Raw genomic sequence first — 23,129 nt, forward strand, 5'->3', positions numbered from 1 at the left:
TATTAGAAATATTATGTATATTTTACTTCTTAATGTATCAATAAACATTTATTATCATTATTATTAAAAAATTTTAAAAAGAAAGAAAAAAATATCACAGGATCACAGATTCAGAGTTCAAAGGGAGCTTAAAAGTCATTTAATCTAAGTCTTTTATTTTACAGATGGGCTAACTGAGGCCCAAGGAAGTAAAATGATTTCCCAAGGCCACATGAGTATCAAATGCCATGGATGGGATTTGAACTCAGTTTCTCTAAGTATAGAACAACTCTTCACTGTACCAAGCTGTGATACTCATTTTAGTCAACTGTGTGATTGTAAAGCTACGTTTGGCTATAAAATAACATTTTTGTCTGTTCACTTCTCATAACTTCACCAAGCGTATCCTCATTGCTTGTTTAACATAGATAATGGGACAAAGAATTTACCCTAAACCGTTTGAGTTCTAGTTCTGTGAATGGGGGCTGTCAAAAATATTGAGGATTGGGGCAGCTAGGTGGCACAGTGAGCAGAGCACCAGCCCTGGAGTCAGGAGAACCTGAGTTCAAATCTGGCTTCAGACACTTGACACACTTACTAGCTGTGTGACATCGGCAAGTCACTTAACCCCAATTGCCCTGCCTTCCCCCTTGCAAAAAAAAAGAAAGAAAGAAAGAAAGAAAATATTGAGGACTGATAGATTAAGAGATGCCCCCTCAGTAGTTTTTAAGAACAAATATAAAGGATTCTGTGTGTGTGTGTGTGTGTGTGTGTGTGTGTGTGTGTGTGTGTGTGTGTATGTATTCTCTCTTGGATTTCCAGCAAAAGCAAGGGAAAGAGGGAGTTTCCATTCCTTCTAACCCTAGCACAATGATAGTGAGAACATGTATTTGCCTAGGTGAGCTTGAGATTGGGCCTCAAGTCCCAGGATGCTTTTTCTGTTTTACAATTCTTTTTTTGTGCACAGGTAAATGAGGAGCCATCCTGTGATAGATATTTCTAGCTTTTATGGCTACCTCAGTGAGAACATGTGCTTGTTTAGGTGAGCTTGAGGTTGGACTGATGTCCTCAGCTGCCTTTCCTGCTTTATCTTTCTTTCTCTGAGTATGGGTAAATGAATAGCTATCCTGAGATGGATATTTCTTTATGGCTACATCATAAGTTCAAGAGGCAAGGATGTCTTTGGTCAGGTAGTGGTTGCTCAGCAGATTTCCTCAATGTCTTTGAGGAAAAGATGACTACTGCTAAGAGTATGCTACATTCCAAGCCATGCTGTTTGTTGACATGCCTAGATCTAAATAGTAAACATCTAAGGTGAAATATCTGTTAAATAATCCTATGCAGTTTTCTCAATAATAGAAGCAATAAATTACTGTTTTTTGTTCAAGTGTAGTAAGGTTGTGGTCAGAGGGATATGAGGATGATAACCAAAGCATGTATAATCAGCCTGGTGAGATAACCATGACACGTATGCTGATTTATTTATTTTTATTAATGGTTACTAAAGTTGTGTTTTAAAAGTTAATGCAGGTTGCCTAGATTATGACATGCAAAATGTTGAATTTGAAAATAGGAAGACCTGGTTTCAAATCTTGGCTCTGCCACTTCTATAACCTTAGGCAAGTCACTTAACTTCTCTGAATCTCCATTCCTCACCTATAAAATAGGGGAATTGGGCTAAATAACCTTTTTAGTTCTAAACATATGAGCCTAAATAACTGGATAAGTAGAATGTCAATTAATATTATTTGTGTGATTTTTACATTAGCCCCTGATGAGACAGATAAGAGAGCTATTATTCTTGTTTTACAGACAAAATAAAATGAACAACACTTATTAGGAGTTTGTGCTAGGTTCTGGGGATACAAATGTAAAAGTAAACAGTTCCCTGCCCTCATTTTGATAGGAAGAGGGAAAAAAACCCAAGCTTCCTGCCACTGCTATGGCAAGAGACCTTGGCTCAAGGTTCCTGTCACCACTATGCTAAGAAAAAGAGTCTATCTTGACCTTTATTTCCTTCCTTCATTCTTTCCTTCCTTCCTTCCTTCTTTTCTTTTCCTTCTTTCTCTTTCTTTCTTTTTTCTTTCTTTCCTTCCTTCTTTCTTTCTTTCTCTTTCTTTCCCACTTTAAATATTTTATTTTTTCCAATTACATGTAGAGATTATCAACATTTGGTTTTTTTGTTTTAAGTTCCAAATTATCGGCCTCTTTCTCTCCCCCTCCCCCCTCATTGAGAAAGCAAACAATTTGATATAGTTTATACATGTGCAGTCATGCAAAACATATATTAGTCGTGTGAAAGAAAACACAGACCAACCTCCCCACCAAGAAAAATAAAATTTAAAAATGTATGCTTTGATCTGCATTCAGACTCCATCAGTTCTTTCTCTGTAGGTGGGTAACATTTTTTGTCATGAGTTCTTCAAAACTGTCTTAGATCAATCGTATTGCTGAGAATAGCTAAGTCATTCATAATGGATCATCATACAATATTGCTGTTACTACGCACACTTCTGCTCACTTTACTTTGTATCAGTTCATGTAAGTCTTTCCAAGTTTTTCTGAAAGCATACTCTTATAGCGCAATAATATTCCATCACAATCACATACCACAACTTGTTAGTCATTCCCCAATTGATGGACATCCCTTCAATTTCCAATTCTTTGCCACCAACAAAAAAGCTGCTATAAATCTTCTTGTGCATAAAGGTCCCTTTCCTTTTTTTATTTTTTTAGGTCTTTTTGGGATAAAGATCTATTAGTGATACTGCTGGGTCAAAAGGTATGAATAGTTTTATAGCCTTTTGGGCATAGTACCAAATTGCTCTCCAGAATAGTTGGATCAGTTCACAACTCCACCAATAGTGCATTAGTGTCCCAATTTTCCCACATCTTCTCCAATATTTGTCATTTTCCTTTTCTGTCATATTAACCAATTTGACAGGTGGTATCTCGAAGTTTTAATTTGTATTTCTTTAATCAATAATTATTAAGAGAATTTTTTCGTATGGGTATAGATAAATGATTTTTCCTGTGAAAACTACCTGTATTTGATCATTCATCAATTGGGGAATGCTTTGTATTCCTATAGATTTGATTCAGTTCTCTACATATTTGAGAAATAAGGCCTTCGTCAGAGACACTCGCTATAAATTTTTCCCCAGTTTTCTGCTTTCCTTCTAATCTTGGGTGCATTGGCATTGTCTATGCAAAATCTTTTTAATTTAATGTAATCAAGGTTATTTATTCTACATTCCATAATGCTACCTCTTGTTTGATCGTAAATTCTTTCCATATCCATAGATCTGACAGGTAAAACTATTTCTTCCTCTCCTAATTTGCTTATGGCATCACCCTTTATGTCTAAATCATGTACCAATTTTTACTTTATCTTGGTATGCAGTGTGAGATGTTGGTCTGTTTTCTAGTTGTCCCAGCAGTTTTTATCAAATAGTGAGTTCTTGTCCCCAAAACTTAAATTTTTGGTTTTGTCAAACACCAGATTATTATGGTCATTTTAAAATGAGAAATGGTGTGTTTTTATAACCTATCATACAACAAATGAATGTGACCTGCTACTATTATTTTTCTGCCCAGGGAAATCCATTAAACCTGTATTATACCACCTTCAATCCAATTTTCTCATCCCCGGTTAATGTTTTCTTTTACCATTTTTTTTTTGAGGGGAGAAGGCAGGGCAATTAGAGTTAAGTGACTTGCCCAAGGTCACACAGCTAATACATGTGTTAAGCGTCTGAGGTTGGATTTGAACTCAGGTCCTCCTGACTCCAGGGCCAGTGCTCTACTCACTGCACCACCTAGCTGCCCTTCTTTTACCATTTCGGATACCTAGAGCCTAGCCATGCTAAACACAGTTTCTAACTTCTTTCAAACACTACACAGTAATCACAGTAAAATTTAAAATGAAATGGGTTGTCTTGAAGTAATGTTGAGAGTTAGAGTTTTTAGTGGAGTAGAGATACCCTTCCTTGGAGGTCTTCATTTAGAGGCAGGACAACTACTTTGTTTTTTGTAGTAAGTATTCCTTTCATGTATAGGATGGCCACTGACAAACAAACCTTCCAAATCTCCAATTCTGTGATTCTTTAATTGTGAAGAATTTTCAGTATGGGTGAAAGTAGGAAGCAAATATCTGTGCCTAGACATCTAAATCCAGAGCTGACAAGGTCATCACTCAGCCAAAGATGCACAAATAATAAAATGTTTGCACAGACTAACATAATCCTTTGTTTCTGTGATTTGTTGTATAAGTTATACTTTCCTATTTCTTGATCCCTTATGAAATCCAGAAAAAAGTTGAAAAAATAAAAGTTAATTGGCACCAATCTATAGGTATTTTGGATGTAGTTCAAAGCTGGATTTCAAAAGCTGATCATTAATTTTTTTAAAAATTAAGTTAAATTCACTTTTTTTTTTTTACAATTTAACTTCCAAACTGTATCTCTTCCTCTCTCTCCTCCCCACATTAGAGAAGGCTACCATTTGACACACACATATATAAAACCATAGCAGTTTTTTTCCCTCCTCTGGAGGTGGATAGCATCTTCCTTCATAGGTACTTTCCAGTTGATTTGAGTATTTATAATATTCAGAATAACTTAGTCATTCACAGTCACTCTTTGAACAATATTGCTATTACTGTATAAAATGTTCTCTTGGTTCTGCTCATTTCACTGCTTTATTTCATGCAAGTCTTTCCATGTTTTTTCTAAAATCAACCTGCTCATCTTTTCTTACAGCACAGTAGTCATTCCCCAATTGATGGGCATTCCCTTGCTTTGCAGTTCTTTGCCACCACAAAGAGAACTGTCATAAATATTTTAGAACATATAGGTTCTTTTCCTTTTTTGCTGATCACTTTGGGAAACACACATAATAGTGGTACTGCTACAGCAAAGGGTATACACAATTTTATAACTCTTTGGGCATAATTCCAGATTGCTCTCCAAAATGATTGAATCAGTTCACAGTTCCAGCAATAGTATATGTGTCCCAATCTTTCCACATCTGCTCCAACATTCATCATTTCCCCTTCTATCATTTTAGCCAATCTGATAGGTGTGAGATGATACCTTAAAGTTGTTTTAATTTTCATTTCTCTAATCAATAATGATTTAGAGCATTTTCTCACAAAACTATATATGGATTTGATTTTTTTCTTCCAAATATCCTTTGACCACTTACCAATAGGGAAACAACTCACATTCTTATAAGTTTGACAGAGTTCCCAGTATATTTGAGATATGAGACTATTTTCTGAGAAAGTGTGTATAAATCTTCCCCCCACACATACACATGATTTTCTGCATTCCTTCTCATCTTGGCTACATTGCTTTTACTCATACTTTTTAATTCAATATAATAAAAAAAATTATCCATTTTACATGTCACAGTGCTATCTCTCTTTTGTTTATTCACAAATTCTTCTGCTATCCATAAGTCTGATAGATCATATGTTTCATGTTCTTCTAATGTACTTATGCTATCTCCCTTTATATCTAGGTCAGGTATTTATTTTGACCTTTTCTTGGTAAATGGTGTAAGATATTGGTCTATACCCAATTTCTGCCAGACTGCTTTCCACTTTTCCCAATGATTTTGTTTTTACCAAATAGTGATTTCTTTATCCCCCAAATTTAAATATTTACATTTGTCAAACACAAAGTTACTAGAATCATTTACTACTGTGTATTGTATGTCTACTCTCTTCCACTGATCCACCTTTCTGTTTCTTAGTCAATACCAGATAGTTTTGATAATTAATGCCTTTCAATTTAATTTAAGATCTGGTACTGCTAAACCTTCTTCTATTACAGTTTTCCCATTAATTCCTTTGATATTCTTGACCTTTTGTTCTCCCAAGTGAATTTTGTTAATATTTTTCTAGAGCTATGAAATAATTTTTTGTTAATTTAATTGGGATGACACTGAATAAGTAGATTAGCTATGGTAGAATTGTCATTTTTATTATATTGGCTCTGCTTATCCATGAACAATTAACATTTCTCCAAGTAATTAAGTCTGACTTTATTTGTATAAAAGGTGTTTTATAGTTCGGTTCACGTAGTTCCTGGGTTTGTCTTGGCAAGTATACTCTCAAATATTTTATGCTGTCTGTGGTTATTTTAAATGGGGCATCTCTTACTATCTCTTCTTGCAGGGTTTTGTTGGCATACATAAAAATGTTGATGATTTATGTAGGTTTGTTTTATATCCTGTTATTTTGCTAAAATTGTTAATTGTTTCAGCTAACTTTTTAGTTGAATATCTAGGATTTTCCAAGTATATCATCATATCATCTACAAAAGAGATAGTTTTATTTTCTCATTGCCCATTTTAATTCCTTCAATTTCTTTTTCTTCTTTTATTGTTATTGTTAGAATTTCTAATAAAATATTGAATAGTATTAGTGATAATGGGCGTCTTTATTTCACTCTTGATCTTATTGGGAAGGCTTCCAGCTTCTCCCCATTACAAATAATGCTTGCTGATGGTTTTAGATGCTTTTTATCCATTTATACCTATCCTTTCAGATGTTTTTAATAGGAATGAGTATTGTATTTTGTCAAAAACTTTTTCTGCATCTATTGAAACAATCATGCGATTTTGTTACTTTTGTTATTGATGCAATCTGTTAAACCAGCCCTGCATTCTTGATATAAATCCCACTTGGTTACAATAATCTTTGTGACATATTGCTGTAGCCTCCTAGCTAGTATTTTGTTTAGCATTTTTGCACACATATTCATTAGTGAAATTGGTCTATAATTTTCTTCTCTGTTTTTGCTCTTCCTTGTTTAGATATTAGCACCATATTTGTTTCATAAAAGAAGTTTGGTAGGACTCCTTCTTTGCCTGTTATTCCAAATAATTTATTTAATATTAGAATTAGTTGATCTTTAAATGTTTGGTAGAATTCACTTGTAAATCCATCTGGTCTTGATGCTTTTTTCTTAGGGAGCTCATTTATGGCCTATTCAATTCTTTTTCCTAATATAGGTTTATTTAGATATTCTATGTCCTCTGTTAATCTGGGCAGTTTGTATTTGTGTAAGTATTCTTCCATTTCACTTAATTGCTAAATTTATTGGCATATAATTGGGCAAAATAACTCCTAATAATTGCTTTAATTTTATCTTCACTGGTGGTGTATTCACCCTTTTCATTTTTGATAGTAGTAATTTGGTTTTCTTCTTTCTCTTTTTAAATCATATTAACCAATTATTTGTCTATTTTATTGGTTTTATTGTTAATAAAAGAAATACCTAGTTTTATTTATTAATTCAATGGTTTTCTTATATTCAATTTTATTAATCTCACCTTTAAGTTCTTACGATTTCCAACTTAGTGTTTAATTGAGGATTTTTAATTTGTTCTTTTCCTAGTTTTTTTTAATTGCATACCCAATTCATTGGTCTACTGTTTTGTATTTTATTAATGTAAGTATTTAGAGATATAAATTGTCCTCTTATCACTGGCTTTACTGTATCCCATAGGTTTTGGCATGTTGTCTCATTATCGTTCTCTTTAATAAAATGATTTATTGTTTCTATGACTTGCTCTTTAATCCATTTATGCTTTAAATTTAAGTTATTTAGTTTCCAATTAATTTTGAATCTGGGTTTTTATGGTCCCTTACTAAATAAAATTTATTGCATTATGATCTGAAAAGGACGCATTTAATATTTCTGCTTTTTTGCATTTAACTGTAAAATTTGTATGCCCTAATATATGATCGTTTTTGTAAGATATCATGTACCACTGAGAAAAGGCATATTCTTTTCTGGTCCCCTTTAGTTCTCAGTTCTCTTATATTTAGCTTAGCTAATATTCTGTTTATCTCCTTGACTTCTTTCTTATTTTTTTGCTGTTAGATTTATCTAGTTCTGAGAGGGGAAGGTTGAAGTACCTCACTGTTATAGTGTTACTATCTATTTCCACCTGTAACTCATTTAGTTTTTCCTTTAAAACTTTCAATACTATGGCATTTTGTGCATATAGGTTTACTATAGATATTACTTCACTATTTATGATATCTTTTCTCATAATGTAGTTTCCCTGTTTATCTCTCTTAATTAAATCTATTCTAGATTTAACTTCATCTGAGATCATGATTGCCACCCCACCTTTTTAAAAATTCTACTCCAGCCTTTTATTTTTACTTTATGTGTACCTCTCATTTTAAAATGTGTTTCTTGTAAATACTATTATTTTCAGATTCTGATTTTTAATCTATTCTGCTATCCATTTCCATTTTATGGGTGAATTCATCCCATTCATTTTCAAAGTTATAATTATTATTTGTGCATTTTCCTCCATTACATTTTCCCTCACTGTTTATCCATCTCTCCCTCTTTTTTACTCTATTCCTCCTCAATTGTGTAACTTACTTCTGACCACTCGATTCTTAATCCCCACCCTTGTAAGAATCCTTCCCTAATCCTTTCCCTTTACCTTCCTATTTCTTGATCTGCACACCTTTTTATGATTCTTTCTCTTGTCTTATCCCCTTGTCCTCTTATTTCTTAACCTGAACCCCCTTCTAAGAGTTCTTCCATTAAGGGACTCCTATTTCTCTGTAAGTTAAGAAGACTTCAAACTCTTCTAGATGTATATGCCTATGAAAATAAGGGTCTATTACTACCAGCCATCCAACCCCTCCTGCCCTCCACTGGAGCATTCATGCCTCAATTATATGAGATAATTGCTCTATTTTATCTCTCCCTACCCAATTTTATTTTTTAGGATCATCCCATCATACTTGACTCAACCACAAGCCTTCTATCTATGAATGCTCTTTCAAACTACCCTAATAATGTGTAGCATTAAGGCAAAATTCATGACCTCAAAGAAGACCATGACCTCCATTGGTTGGCCCCATATGGAGCCCCAGCTGAAGCCTGTTCAATGGGTGGGAAAGATCTTTTCACTTACTTATTGTTTTTACATAATGGTAATATTCTTAAGAGTTACAGATAATATTTTACCATATAAGTAAACAGCAAACTGTAAAAAGTATTGTAAAAATTGCAAAAGAAAAAAGCAAAACCTTATTTAATCCCTTATCATTGGTCTTTCATCGTTATCTTTTAATGTTTCTCCCAATTCTTGTAGGTAAAATTTTTCATTCAATACTGGTCTTTTCTTCATAAATACCAAAAATCCTTTAATTTGTTAAACATCCATTTTTCCATGCCAGATTACAGTCAGCTTCGCTGGGTAGGTTATTCTTGATTGGAAACCAAGCTCCTTTGCTCTTCAGAATATCATGTTCCATTCTCTTTGGTCTTTTAATGAAAAGCTTCTAAATCTTGTGTTATCCTGACTGTAGCTCCACAGTAATTAAATTGTTTCTTTCTAGTTGCTTGTACTATTTTTTCCTTGACCTGGAAGTTTCAAAATGAAGTTGAGTTTTCATCTTGGGATGTCTTTCAGGTAGTAATCGGTGGATTTTTTTTTTCAATTTCTATTTTGCCCTCTAATTCTAAAACTTCAGGGCAATTTTCCTTAATAATTTTTTTTTCCTTAATAATTTCTTGAAGTGTAGTGTCTAGACTAATTTTTATGATCATTACTTTCAGGTAATCCAACAATTCTTATACTGTCTCTTCTCTGTTTTCTAGGTCAGTTGTTTTTCTGAGATGTTTCCAATTCTTTTTTATTTTTTCTTTCTTTTTTGTTTTATTATTTCTCAGTGTCTTATGAAGTCATTAGCTTGCCCTTACACAATGCTAATTGTTAAGGAATTGTTTTCTTCCACAAGCTTTTAGATCTTTTCTTTCAATTGGTTGACTTTATTTTGATAATTTTCTTGGTTTTCTTGCTTTACTCGTTTTTCCCTCCTAATTTTTCCTCAACCTCTCTTATTTGATTTTTAAAGTCCTTTTAAAGCTCTCCCAAGAACTCTTCTTGGGCTTGTGACCATTTTACATTTTTCTTTGAAAAAGAAATTGCTGTTTTGACTTCACTGTCTTCTGAATTTGAATGCAAATCTCTATCACCATAGTAACTATCTTTGGTTTGGTTCTTTCTATTTTACTTACTCGTTTTTTTTTTTAAGCAGCTATTTCTGGCTCTAGTCCAGGGGTGTGAGTCATGATGTTTTCAGGGGTTTTTTTTTTGTGCTGTTGTTTTCTGAGCTCCATCTTGGGGCTTGACCTCAGGTACTCCACTCTGCCCCTAAACTGCTACCAATGCTCCCAGCAACAGCTCTGTGTTGGTAACCAAAAATGGGCTCCTTAGCACTTAGTCAACAAGTGCCCTTGACTAGTTTGGCTTTTTCCCCTGAATTAAATGCTGTTTGTATGTTGGACTGGAGTAAGCTTGTCGGCCCCTTCACCTTGCTTCCCTTGCTTAAGTTGATCGAAAGAACCTGTGCTTTCCCGGCGTACCTTACACCCCCGCAGAAGCCGGATGGTTAAAAACAGCTTCTGTTGGAGCCAGAGGCTGGTACAGCTACAGCCACAGCCACAGCCGAAGCTGAAGCAGGAGCTGCCAGTAGCAGAGCTGACTTACGTGAGGACTGAGGAGTGCTGAACAAGGACTTGAGGCCAGTGGGTAATCTTTTTACCATAGAGGGGAAGCATGTATATGATTTTGCTTTACACCATCATGCTTCTCTGTGGCCTCCTGGTTACTCTTGTGAGGCTGACTTATTGGGCCTGGAAGAGAAAGGATATAAAAATTCCTCCACTGAATATGGCGCCTTTACAAAAATAACCATTTACTAGGGCATAAAATGTTACAGACAAATACAGAGAACTACTATACACATCCTTTACTGACAACAAAGGAATAAAAATTACATTCAATAAGGGGCCTTTAGGATAAAAAATCAATTAGAAACTAATTTAATTCTAAACAATTCATAAGTCAAAGAACATATCATAGAAACAAAACTAATTTCTTTAAAGAAAATGACAACAATGAGACAAGATACCAATTTTTTTAGATGTAGCCAAAACAATCTTTAAGGGAAATTTTGTATGTCTACATTCCTTCATCCACAAAAGATAGAAAGAACAGATAATGAATTTGGCATGCAATTTAAAAAGCAGCAAAGAAAAAAATTCTAAACACCAAATTTGAAGTTCTGAAAAATCAAACAAGTTATTGGTTAAGTGAAAATTTACGAAATAAAGTGATAAATACAACTAGGAGGTGAGTTTCTTCTTAAAATAATAGAATAAACAGCTACTCTGATGGAAAAACAATAAGAACAAGGAGACAACCAAACTGTTGATATCAAAAAGAAAATATCACTCTAAATAATACCAGAACTCAAGTAAATCAGTCCCAAGTCATGGTAACTTTGGAAAGTTTAGCTTAACAGGTGAGGCTGTGAAATCTGATCATGGCAAACAATGTAGTACCTTTAAGAAAAGTGTGGAGTTCATGTGTTAGTCATATCATAACATTCTTGGAACAGAGTCAAAAACTAAGACAGTCCCCCATTCCCCAAAGAGAAATAATCTTAGCCATCTGTCTGAACTGCTCAACTCTCCCCAGATTGAATGAAATAATTTCATTCAAATACAAGGATGTTGCTGACTGATTACAAGGTCCCAGTCTAACTTGGGAAACCATTTCCTTCACAACTCCACATTATTATGATTCAGGTCTATTGAAACCTGAATATATTCAAGAGCTACTAAAAATGAACATGTATGGGCATTGTTTTGAACCATGCTGGATACTTTTGCATCTAGAACTTTGTGAGTAGGAAAATAAAAAAGGTGTTTTCTCCAACACATGAAAGCATGTCATGTTCTCTATGTGTGAGAGAAATCTTCTAATTCACCTCCTTATTTATTCTTTTGTCTACTCTTTCCTATGTTGTTTTCCCGAGTCCTTATCCTATATAATACATTTCTTAGTTGTTTTACATACACACACACACACGCACACACACACACACACACACACACGGGGGGGGGAAGAGTTACTAATAATAATAATCAGGTTTCTGCGCAAGTTTAATGATGGTAAATAATAATTTTTTAAAAACCCTTTAGAAGCAATGAAGTTTCAGTATGGGTCATGCCCACCAAACTGTTAGTCAACTGATTTTCTTTTTAAAAAGTACGCCTCCTTACCAAGAAAGACTTTTCTCACTTTGACATACATTCAATTTTAGGATAAAGGTTAATCTTTTTTAAAGTTGCTTGATCTAACAAAACGATATTAAAATAATGAGAAGAATTTATCAGAATAAAGTGTTTGTGGCAATAACAGATTTTTATCAGCTTAAAGTCACCATGAGAGAAGGGAGATTATATCTCTTAAAATACTTATTGTTACCAAGCTCTAAATACAGTCCCAGATAATAAACCTATTTTTATAAGCCTGAATAATATAGTGATACTGCTGAAACTATTGACTCAGAAACACTGAAGCAACTTTTTATAGCCTATTCATCATATTTATTATTTCTCTCAAGTTACAAAAAAGAGATTTAAGATATCAGCAAAATAAATTAATATAGCTATTCTAAGTAGGAGGCAAATACAAAAGAAAAGTCTGTAAAGAAAAGTAAATGATAGAATTTATTGATCATCTATTTAGTGACATGCAACCACCCAAGTTTTGGATGCAATAAAGTATATTTTTATTATCCTGGTATTATTATTATGACCAGTCCTCACAAGGTGAAAATTTCCCTAAAATATAATCATCAATATTTACTGATGCTCATAACTTAGCCCTTCTTTTCCACCCTAATCCAAAATGAAATACATGCAGATTCACATTGTAGGAATGCCTCCCCTATCCTACTCCAATCCAAGTAAACTTTCTTTTGAAAAGCAAAAGCAATTTAAGAATCAGCAAGAAATGTGTTTTTATGAGAATCCAAAAATAAATTTAATTTTTTAAATTCATGCATTATGCTTTTGTGAAGTTTGTTTTAGCAGGATCCTCAAATATTTCACCTGCCTCCCCCCATATTTTACCTCTGTTACAATTTTATCTGCTTTAAGCATATTTTCTCTCTTCAGAATGGAAGAATAGTGCATTATACTACCTCTAATGGGAATATTAATTTGAGCTTCCCCTTAGTAAAGCAAAGACACAACTAGTCTACAAAAAAAATTAATATACTGAAGTGATCCACAGCTGCTGATATTTTGGTTACAAGACTTTTAGTAAATGCCACTTCCGCTATTAAGGATAAAAACAGTTTCAGAGAGAATCTTCTCATTCACTATATAGAAAGAACTCTTGAAGGGCAGCTAGGTGGTGCAGAGGATAAAGTTCTGGGCCTGGAGTGAGGAAGACCTGAGTTCAAATCTGACCTCAGACACTTAGTAGCTGTGTGACCCTGGGCAAGTCACTTAACCCTGTTTGCCTCATTTCCTCATCTGTAAAATGAGTTGGAGAAGTAAATGGCAAACCATTCTAGTATCTTTGCCAAGAAAACTCCAAATGGGTTCATGAAGAATCAGACATGCCTGAAAATGACTAAACAACAACAAAAATGCATGTGTAGCTAATCATAAAAAATGATTAATGCATATTTTGGGGCAGCTAGGTGGCACAGTGAATAGAGCACCGGCCCTGGAGCCAGGATAGCCTGAGTTCAAATCCAGCCTCAGACACTTAAGCCCATTGCCTCACCTCCCTCCTCAAAAAACAAAGAACTCCAGAAAAAAAATATGAACAGATGTCTTTTAAAAATGTATTCAGATAAATGTAGGCTTTGAATTCAATTTTTAAAGTATTGTACAATAACTTATGATTTCACAGCAGTTACTATGTATCACTTAAAGCATGCACTTCAGGATTTTCCTCTCCTAAAACAAATAAGTTGCTATTAAGTGTTGTCTAATTCAAAGTAGGAAATGTATGAAAAATATGTAAGAAAATAAGGATATAGTAATTATATGTAGGAAAATATATGATTAGATTAATTTATGTACTATTTCCCCCTGAACTTATAAAAGATTGATCAATCATTTTACGAAAAACAAAGTTCAACACATGCTAGCCTATCTTCCTAATAAATCTTGACAGCTCTTCTGCTTTGTCACATACTGCTTTTTATTTCAAATGGCTACATATAAATAAATGTAGTGTTTTTTTGGTCTTCTCTCAGAAGCTGGGAAGTGAGTTGCATACTTAGTTTAAATTCCAAACTTGGTAAAGTGCTAATTACTTCAAATTAAATCTTGCATTTCCCTTAATGTATAAAGTAGGATAGTTTGCAAACTGGATTTTGGAAGTCATCAAGGAAGAAAAGGAAAACAGTTTTATCAATGCGTAATGATATTAAGATGTAGAAGACAGCTTGCAATTTTTAGCTATTACATTTTCAGGTGAAATTCTTTGTATATTACTCTTTAAAAACTAATTTTAAAGAAATCTGTTAAAATATTACTTATAGAGTTAAAGTTTTTCTACTGAGCATATTGAGTGTGGATTTTAAATTTAGGGCAAGATTGATATTAACTGATGATTGATTTAATTCTAAGAAGTTTAAAAATTGGTCACTTAATCTTAACTTTACATACACATCCTGACCTTAAAAAGAGAAAATTGAAAATACAAATATGCTTATATGTAAATTTTCTGTGCTTTCACAGTCTTTATGCTGGAGGAATAAATTTTGTCATTTTATGACTTGTCTGATTTTAATCATTTTATGGACAGAAATGAAACTAAAGAGTGATTTAATCCTCATTCTAGTTGCAAACAGATTCTAGAGATTCCTATTCAAAGAAAATGAATAAAAGGAAGAGATAAACATGTTGAAATAGCCACTATTTCAACCACATAAAAATAGAGAACTATTAAAAAAATAAAACCAGTTTTTAACATATAGAAATAATAACAGGTTTCAATTACTTCACCCATACTGTTATAAAACTTCAGCCTCACTATTTTTTTTTAACTGCTAAAAAATTAGGAAAGAAGGGAGATTGAAATATGGTCCTGAGTGGTATCAAAAATTTTCAGAGTATATTTGGACAATTTGATTCTCAAACAGCGCTCAAAATCATTAACATTCATTAGAAGCTATTATCTTAAAACATGCCATTATGTAAATTCTAATTGTGAAAGTCACAAAGAAAATGCTAAACTGATTCAAGGCTAGAAGAAAGATCAAAGAAAAAGTACTAAGGACTTTATGTGGTTAATTGAAAACAATTCAACATGTACTTATCTAATTAATGATTAAAATATTCAATGAATGATGTGAGAATTCTTCCTTTCTCCACATTTGCACATTATAAAGGCTATTGAAAGAGGTCAAACTCCTCAGAGTATATGATTGTATTTGAAAATTAAAATGCATTTCCAAAAAAAGACATCATAATTAGCTACTTTTTAAAGCTGAAGATAATCAACTTAGTAAGTAAATACAGAGGAATCTAAAAGAAATTTTACTTCTGTGGCAGATGGACTATGTTTTTCTGTTTGTTTGTTTGTTTGTTTTTCAATGGTCCTGTACCAACAGATAAGGTCATAAACCCAAGCCAAATAAAGGGGGGAAGCCTCCAAACAAACATCTTAATCAGCTTTGTTTAAGTTAATGGTGCTGCATTATGACATGTGGAACCATTATTAAACTCAACACAATGCACACCTCTACTTTTCTAGTTCTACAATTGCGATTGTTATAAACTATGAAATCTACTTACCTAGCTATTCTAGTCACTCACCGCACACACCACAAACGTTATGTAAATCAAGGCTTAGCTTTTTTTTTTTGGCCATGGAAAGACTGCCCCTTCCATAATTTATTCCACATTTTAATCAAATTGACGTCCTTCCCCCACCCTCTTTTTTTTAAGTTTTGATGTCTTTTTATAACAACATTTTCAAACAGTGACTTTTCTGAATTGGTTAACCCACACGTGTACATATATATTTTTTTAATTTCCTTTAATCTGGTGGGTTTCTATAAATATAATTAGATGATTCAGAACTGTGGCAAAACTTCAAGCAAAAGGATCAGGGTAGGAGGTAGAACCTAAGACTACAACTATCAAAGGAACAGCTGGAAGTGGCTAATGGTATCATTGCTTGCCTATAAGCAAAATTCCTATTCCCATTGGGCACTATTTACTTTTCTTTAAAAGATGTTATCTTCCCACTGCAATCTGGGCAAAGATAACAATACAGGAATGTAGTCAACAAAAACTTTTGTGTATTCAAGTGCCAATTGATCTCAAACAAAAATAGACTATCATAGGTGTAATTTTTACTTTAAAAATCAACTAAAAGTTGTGTGGAAAATGTAGTAAGGCTGCAGGTCTGGAATTGAAAAAGTTCCATTTTCGTTTACATTTTGGGCTCAATAATACAGTGCAAAAAGCAATTTGTTTTTTTCTAATGCTATACTTTCAGCAGAAATCACCCTGCAGTTTGTGTTCCTCACCACTTTGGCATTTTTACTGTGGTACTGGAAAATCAGTTACTGCTAAGGAGACCCCTGAGAAAACCCCTAGCCTCTGACAATACCCCCAGAAAGACTCAGACCTCTTCAGCATATAGCAAATGTCCCTGGGGCCCTGTGACTCCTCCAAGGAATGTCAATAGATAAGATCATCCCACTGAACGATAACCTGTCAAAATCCTTGATCTGTCCCTGTGCCCCTGGACCACCTTGTGACCTGGTCTGTAAAAATTCCAAGAGATGATTCACCACTGTACCCTGTATTTTCTATTTAAGCTACTCATCCACCCCAACTCGGGGCCATTTTGACTTGGGTAAAAGACCCCGAATGGTCGTCGGCTAATAAATTCTCCATTTAAAACTTATACTCTGTGGCATGTCTCACTCGCTTTTGGTATAACATTACTCATTAGTTTTGTGTAGTAGTTTCAGAAGAATGTTAAAATTTTCTTAAAATAAATAAAAAAAATTTTCTTGTATGCCTTTCCACGCATTACTCTCAAGGCTAAAAAACAATCGTTAGATGAAGTTTGTTGAACTGATGAACTTACTGAACAGTTAGAAGTAAAATTGCTGTGATGGGGTTATCCAGTAAGGAGCAAAGAAGCAGTACTAGCATTTCCCCCCTTTCACACAAAGTTTGAGAGCCGTGCTGAAGTTTGAAAACTTTGCATGTGTACATATTTCTACCCTAAAAGTTGAGAGGCAGACTTCCCCTAAAGTTTTGCTTCCTGAATCAGATCTTCATGAATACAAACAGATTATGTATTTACCCAAACTTCAATATATTACAGTTAACAATCCATAAAAAGATGCTGGCAGCTTTACTTCCGATGTGATTTCCTAAGGCTAAGAGTTTAACTTCAGGTTAGGGCTGGGGAGGTGGAAATTCGGTGAGATTCTAGGGTTGGAGAAGTAAGGTAAAGGAAAGAGGTGTAGGCCAACAGATAGATTGTTGACCACTACCAGCCACCCGGTAAAAGTAGCTGATGAGAGAAACCAACAATTACAAACACACAAGCGTATACTTGTACAAACAGATACCGGTGGGCATGCTTCTTGACAAGGGATTAAACTAAGGTTTCAGAGAATGTGAATAAAGACATGAGATGATTACTTGTGGCTCTGAATAAAAATCTTTTGCAAACCAGAATTAAATTTTGCTCAGGACTGCACAGATGGGTGAAAGTTTTTTTTCTTTCTTTCTATGATTACATTAATTATTTATTATTTTTCAGACCAGACTCAAAGGAATTACTCAGACTGGCAAATTTTGCAACCGCACTTTTAGAAATTTCATGAATGTTCATCCAGGGAATTCCTTCAGTGGTCTCTAAAACCTCTGAACTACCAAGCTTTTGGTCGCTGTTCTGCTAATTCTCGCACACAAAATCTAAACTTTAGATTTCAAAGAATCTTCTTGGCTGGCTAGTAATGCTAATCCCACACAAGGCTAGCAATTGCTGCCGAGGAAGTTTGTTGGAAGGGTTCTTTTCTCTTATTTCCTTAAGAAACGTGAAACTCTGGAGACATTCAACAATTGTTTGTTTGTTTGTTTGTTTTTGTTTTTTTTAATTTTAATTTTTTTTAATTTTAGGTTACAACACATGGTTCTACATAATTTTGAGATTCAGATTTTCTCCCCTCCCTCCCCCCTCCCTCCCCAAGATGGCATGGAATCTCATATAACTACCATGTATAACTTCGCATTGAATTAATTTACACACTAGTCAAGTTGTGGAGATAAATTATGACCAATGGAATGAATCATGAGAAAGAAGAGACAGAACAAAAAAAAAAAAAACCCAAAAACAAAAACAAAAGAGAAGAAAAAAGGCAAGCATGAAGTGCGCCTTAATCTGCATTTAAACTTCACAGTTCTTTCTCTGGATGAAGATAGCATTCTCCATCATGAGTCCCCTGGAGTTGTCCTTGCACCCTACATTGCTGAGAAGAGCGAAGTATGTCAGGGTTGGTCCTCACGGAATCCATATATCTGTGGTTGTGTACAATGTTCTCCTGGCTCTGCTCCGCTCACTCAGCATTATGTTGTGTAGGTTTTTCCAGGTTGTTACGAAGTCCGTATCATCCCCATTTCTTATGGTGCAATAGTATTCCATTACCTTCATATACCACAGCTTGTTCAGCCATTCCCCAATTGATGGGCATCCCTTTGATTTCCAATTCTTGGCTACCACAAAAAGAGCCACTATAAATATCCTTCTACATATGGGTCCTTTTCCCACTTGTGTGATTTCTTTGGGATACAACCCTAGAAGTGGTATTTCTGGGTCAAAGGGTATGAACATTTTTATACCCCTTTGGGCATAGTTCCAAATTGCTCTCCAGAATGGCTGGATCAGCTCACAACTCCACCAACAATGTAACAATGTTCCAATTTCCCCACATCCTTTCCAGCATTTATCATTTTCCTGCTTTGTTATTTTAGCCAATCTGACAGGAGAAATGTGGTATCTAAGAGTTGTTTTGATTTGCATTTCTCTAATCAGTAGTGATCCAGAGCATTTTTTCATATGCCTATAGATAGCTTTAATTTCTTCCTCTGAAAACTGCCTATTCATATCCTTTGACCAATTCTCAATTGGGGAATGGCTTGTATTCCTATATATTTGGCTCAGTTCTCTGTATATTTTAGAAATGAGGCCTTTATCACAGATACAAGTTGCAAAGATTTTCTCCCAGTTTTCTGCTTCCCTCCTAATTTTTGTTGCATTGGCTTTTTTTGTACAAAAACATTTCAATTTGACATAATCAAAATTATCCATTTTGCATTTTGTAATGCTCTCTATCTCTTGTTGGGTCATGAATTCTCTACTTTTCCATAAATCTGATAAGTAAACTATTCCTTGCTTTCCCAAATTACTTATAGTATCAGATTTTACTCCTAAAGCATGAACCCATTTTGACGTTATTTAGGTATATGGCGTAAGATATTGGTCTATGCCCAGTTTCTGCCCTACCATTTTCCAATTTTCCCAACAGTTTTTGTGAAATAGTGAATTATTAGCCCAGAAGCTGGCCTCTTTGGGTTTATTGCTAAACTTGTCGATTTCTCCTACTTGTGTACCTATCCTATTCCATTGATCCACACTCCTGTTTCTTAACCAGTACCAGGCAGTTTTGATGACTGCTGCTCTGTAGTACAGTTTAATATCTGGTATGGCTAGGCCACCTTCTCTAGCATTTCTTTTCATTAATACCCTAGATATTCTAGACCTCTTGTTTTTCCAGATGAATTTTGTTATTATTTTGTCCAGCTCAGTAAAATAATTTTTTGGTAGTTTGATTGGTATGGCACTGAATAGATAGATTAATTTAGGTAAAATTGTCTTTTTTATTATATTACTTTGACCTAACCATGAGCAACTGATATTTTTCCATTTATTTAGATCTGATTTTATTCATGTGAAAAGTGTGTCATAGTTATGTTCATATAGGCCCTGGGTTTGTCTTGGCAAATAGACTCCCAAATATTTTATAGTGTCTACATTGTTTGTTTGTTTTAAAGATGAAAGTAACAAAGAGAGGGAGGTAAAGCGGGAGAGCAGGAGAAGGGGGTTTTAATCCTCAGGGTCAGCCCCAAAATCTCTACATTTATGACCCTTTCTTTCTCATCTTTCCCTCTCCTCCGAACCCAACCCCCACCCCCACTCCGCCTTCACAGGGCTTCAGAGAAACAGAGAGGAGTCATAGGGGAAAGGATCGGAGAGGCAACGGGTTTAAATTGCGCCTTTCTCTTGCTTCTGGAAGTGTCTAGAAGTGAAAACTGGGGGCAAGTTGCCACAGTGGGAGAATTTGGATGCAGCGCAGTATTCGACCAGAGAAGCAGACAACGCAGTCTCTAGAAATGGGGCCCTCTTTTCTGCTAGAATCAGGGTGAATGGAAGGGTGGCGAGGCAATTGGACAGAGTGGCGAAATTCAAGTTACAAGATTCAAGTTGTGGAATCTGCGTGTTGTCAGACCGATGGCTCCATTTCTCCCACTATCCATCTCCTTATTCTGCAAATCAAGTCCTCACGAAAAGGCTGAGTGCAGTTTGGTGGGATCCTTAAGCCATCTGGGACTCCTCTACTAATCTAGCACCTACTCCAGGAGCCCCGAAACACAGGTCAGCGAAGCCAGTGGAGGAGAGGACCGGGGAGACGAGACAGGGAAGCGTCATTTCAAGTGAACCAGGCTGTCTGTCGGCTAAATCACGCAAAGTTCACCCAGGTTTCTTCTGCCTCAGGAGCCTGAAAATGGTTGTGCACCACCCAGACAAACATGTTTCTTAATCCACCAACAACCAAGAAGTTATTGAGTTCCCACAAAATGCTTAGAAAAGAAAGCTCATAAGTTGCTTACCAGTGAGTTTATATTCGTCAGCTTCGTGGTTTTGTGAACTAATTCAAAGCAGCTCACAGAGGATTAAATTCATTTTTCTTATGTGAAGAGCCCTCGGCTGCAATGAGCCGATTTCTCCAACAGAGACCAGCACAGCTCCACACAGGAATATTCTGAGCTGCTTCGAACAGTCAGCTCCAGACTGCAAGAAGTGGCAGCTGTCCACCGACAGTCAGAGCCAAACAACACCCAGGATTCCCGGCTGAAGAAAAGCGGGTTCAAAACCCCCTCAAAGGCTGTCAGAAGAACTATCTTAAAACAAAACAAAACCCAAATTATTAAACAGACGCCTTTTGCAGGTTCCAAGGCATCTGTTGAGCCAGGGACGAATCCCGAAATCTGGTCTGGGGCAGGTACATCCCATTAGACTCCAGGGGGATCTCCGAAACTCCCACGTCAGCCATGAATAACGATTTTAACGAACAGTTGGAACAATTACTCCACTACTCCAGCTATAAAATGTATGAGGCTCCAAGTCCGAGAGCTTGCTGCTCATTCCAACTGTGCGATTGCAGAAATATCCTTCCTTCTCTCCTTCAATTAAAGGCTTTTTTTTTTCTAATGGATTTACGTTTGAAATTAATATTGTGAAAAGGGACAAACTCTGCAGCGTTCGGTAAAGTTTTCCTGCAAAAGTGTCTCTAGGCGGAGAGAATGCTCTATTAAACGTTGTCCCAGTTTGAAATTCTCACTCTACCAATTTACCAGCAAGACACCTTTCTCTGGCTTCTTGAAAGGTCCACACAGAAATACAGAGGGTTATCAGCTACACTAAAAGGTTTCTTTCTGGCATAAGGAGGGAGGGAAGGGAAGGGGGAGGAGTGTGTTCCTGGAGAACACACCTCCAACAGATCTCCAGTTAGCGCTGTCTGAACAGTGTTCTTCGACCCAGAACTGCACCTCCCTGGTCACCTATCGAGCCCAATCGTTCCGTTTGGAGCAAAGAAGGGTCAGCATTGCCCTTGGGAAGTCAATCCCCCTTTTCCCACCCCAATCCGATACCACTCTACTTACTGCCCTCCTCCCCCTTTAAGTTTGGAAGTCTGAGTTACCTGTACCAGGTGAGCCCCTTGTCGTAGCTGCGGTCAAAGAAGTGGGGTTCGGCACCCACTGCACACACGTCAGGGTGCACCCGTAGGAACTCCAGCAGCGCCCTGGTGCCACCCTTTTTCACCCCTATGATGATTGCCTGCGGCAGTTTCTTGTTGGCAGAACCACTGAAGAAGCTAGAGAGTGGATTGGCGGAATCAGCAAGTACCCGACCTGTTTCCTCCTGTCTCTCAACCTCGACTACAGTTGAAGGAGCCTGTGTCAACCCAAACAGTATCTTGGGGTTTATAGCGTCTGGAGCCAAAGCAGATGTTATAGAGGCTTGGGACTCTGCTGGCAAGCGGATTGCTGTGCCTGGCAGCACTAGGCCCCGCACTGACGTACAGGAGTCTGAGCAAGAGTAGAACATATAAAGCCAGAGGCACAGCATGGTGAACAACAGTACGAGTTTCCTTCTCACCTGAGGCAGCAAAGGACTGGGGTCATTGAAGCAAAAGTTACTGTCGCTTAGGCTCGTACGCTGCTTATGTGCATTGGGAGGGGCATGGCTCAACGGGACGCACTCCCCTTGCTACCTCTCCTGCTTGCCTAGACCAAGCACTAGAGAGTTCTCTTTTTTCTCAAGCACTTGCAAACACCTACTTAACTGACAGGCTTCAAAGCTTCAGAGCTGCTGCAGCTCCTACTGAGGCTCTTTCCCAAGGCGTGAAAGCCACAGCTTTAGCCGCTCTTGACATTTTGACGGGAAAGAAAAGGCGCCTTCGAAGTTGAATCAAGAAAATTGTGACTGGGGCTAAGAAGCCAAGTGAACCGCTTACAAAAAGTGGTTTTTGTGTTAAAAAAAAAAAACGGCTTCCCAGAATAATTCAGAACTCTTAAACTGCCCACGCCGCTTCCCCGGGCAAACTTGAGCAAGCAAGAAGCTCACTTGGAAAATCCTCTCAGTTTACTGACTCAGCCCGATGCTTCGGGTAGCCAGCAGAAGTAAAAGGGGAGAGGGGAGGCAAGAGAAGTAATGGTGGGCGGGACCACAGCTTCCTTGATTGAAAGGCCTATCGACCTACCAGGAAATCAGTGTGCCTAGCAAATACAAACAGTTTATAGAGGAAGCAGCAACCAACCAGCACTCTGGAATTGGGGGTGCCGTGAGAGCTGCCGGTCAACTAAAAGAAATGAGAATGCCATCGGCCCAGGGCAGGGAGAAGGCAATGCGAGAAAGACTACAACAGTCATTGGAACGAAGTGTGTTTAGGGGCTGGGGAGGAGGCGGGTGATGGT

At 36.2% G+C, this 23,129-nt stretch overlaps 1 protein-coding gene across 1 annotated transcript in view; it reads right to left on the reverse strand.

Moving 5' to 3' along the window:
- HS3ST3B1 (heparan sulfate-glucosamine 3-sulfotransferase 3B1) overlaps positions 1 to 22,588 on the reverse strand; it is a 58,655-nt gene extending 36,067 nt beyond the window's left edge. Inside the window, exons 1-2 of the mRNA XM_036755823.1 lie at positions 22,538 to 22,588; positions 21,854 to 22,311 (exon numbers count right to left, since the gene is read on the reverse strand). Of these exons, the coding sequence (XP_036611718.1) occupies positions 21,854 to 22,311; positions 22,538 to 22,588 (509 nt within the window). The remainder of the gene's footprint in view (positions 1 to 21,853; positions 22,312 to 22,537) is intronic.
- Between the last annotated feature and the right edge of the window lie 541 nt (positions 22,589 to 23,129).

This window comes from Trichosurus vulpecula, chromosome 4 (assembly GCF_011100635.1).
Source record: "Trichosurus vulpecula isolate mTriVul1 chromosome 4, mTriVul1.pri, whole genome shotgun sequence".
NCBI classification, from domain to species: domain Eukaryota; kingdom Metazoa; phylum Chordata; class Mammalia; order Diprotodontia; family Phalangeridae; genus Trichosurus; species Trichosurus vulpecula.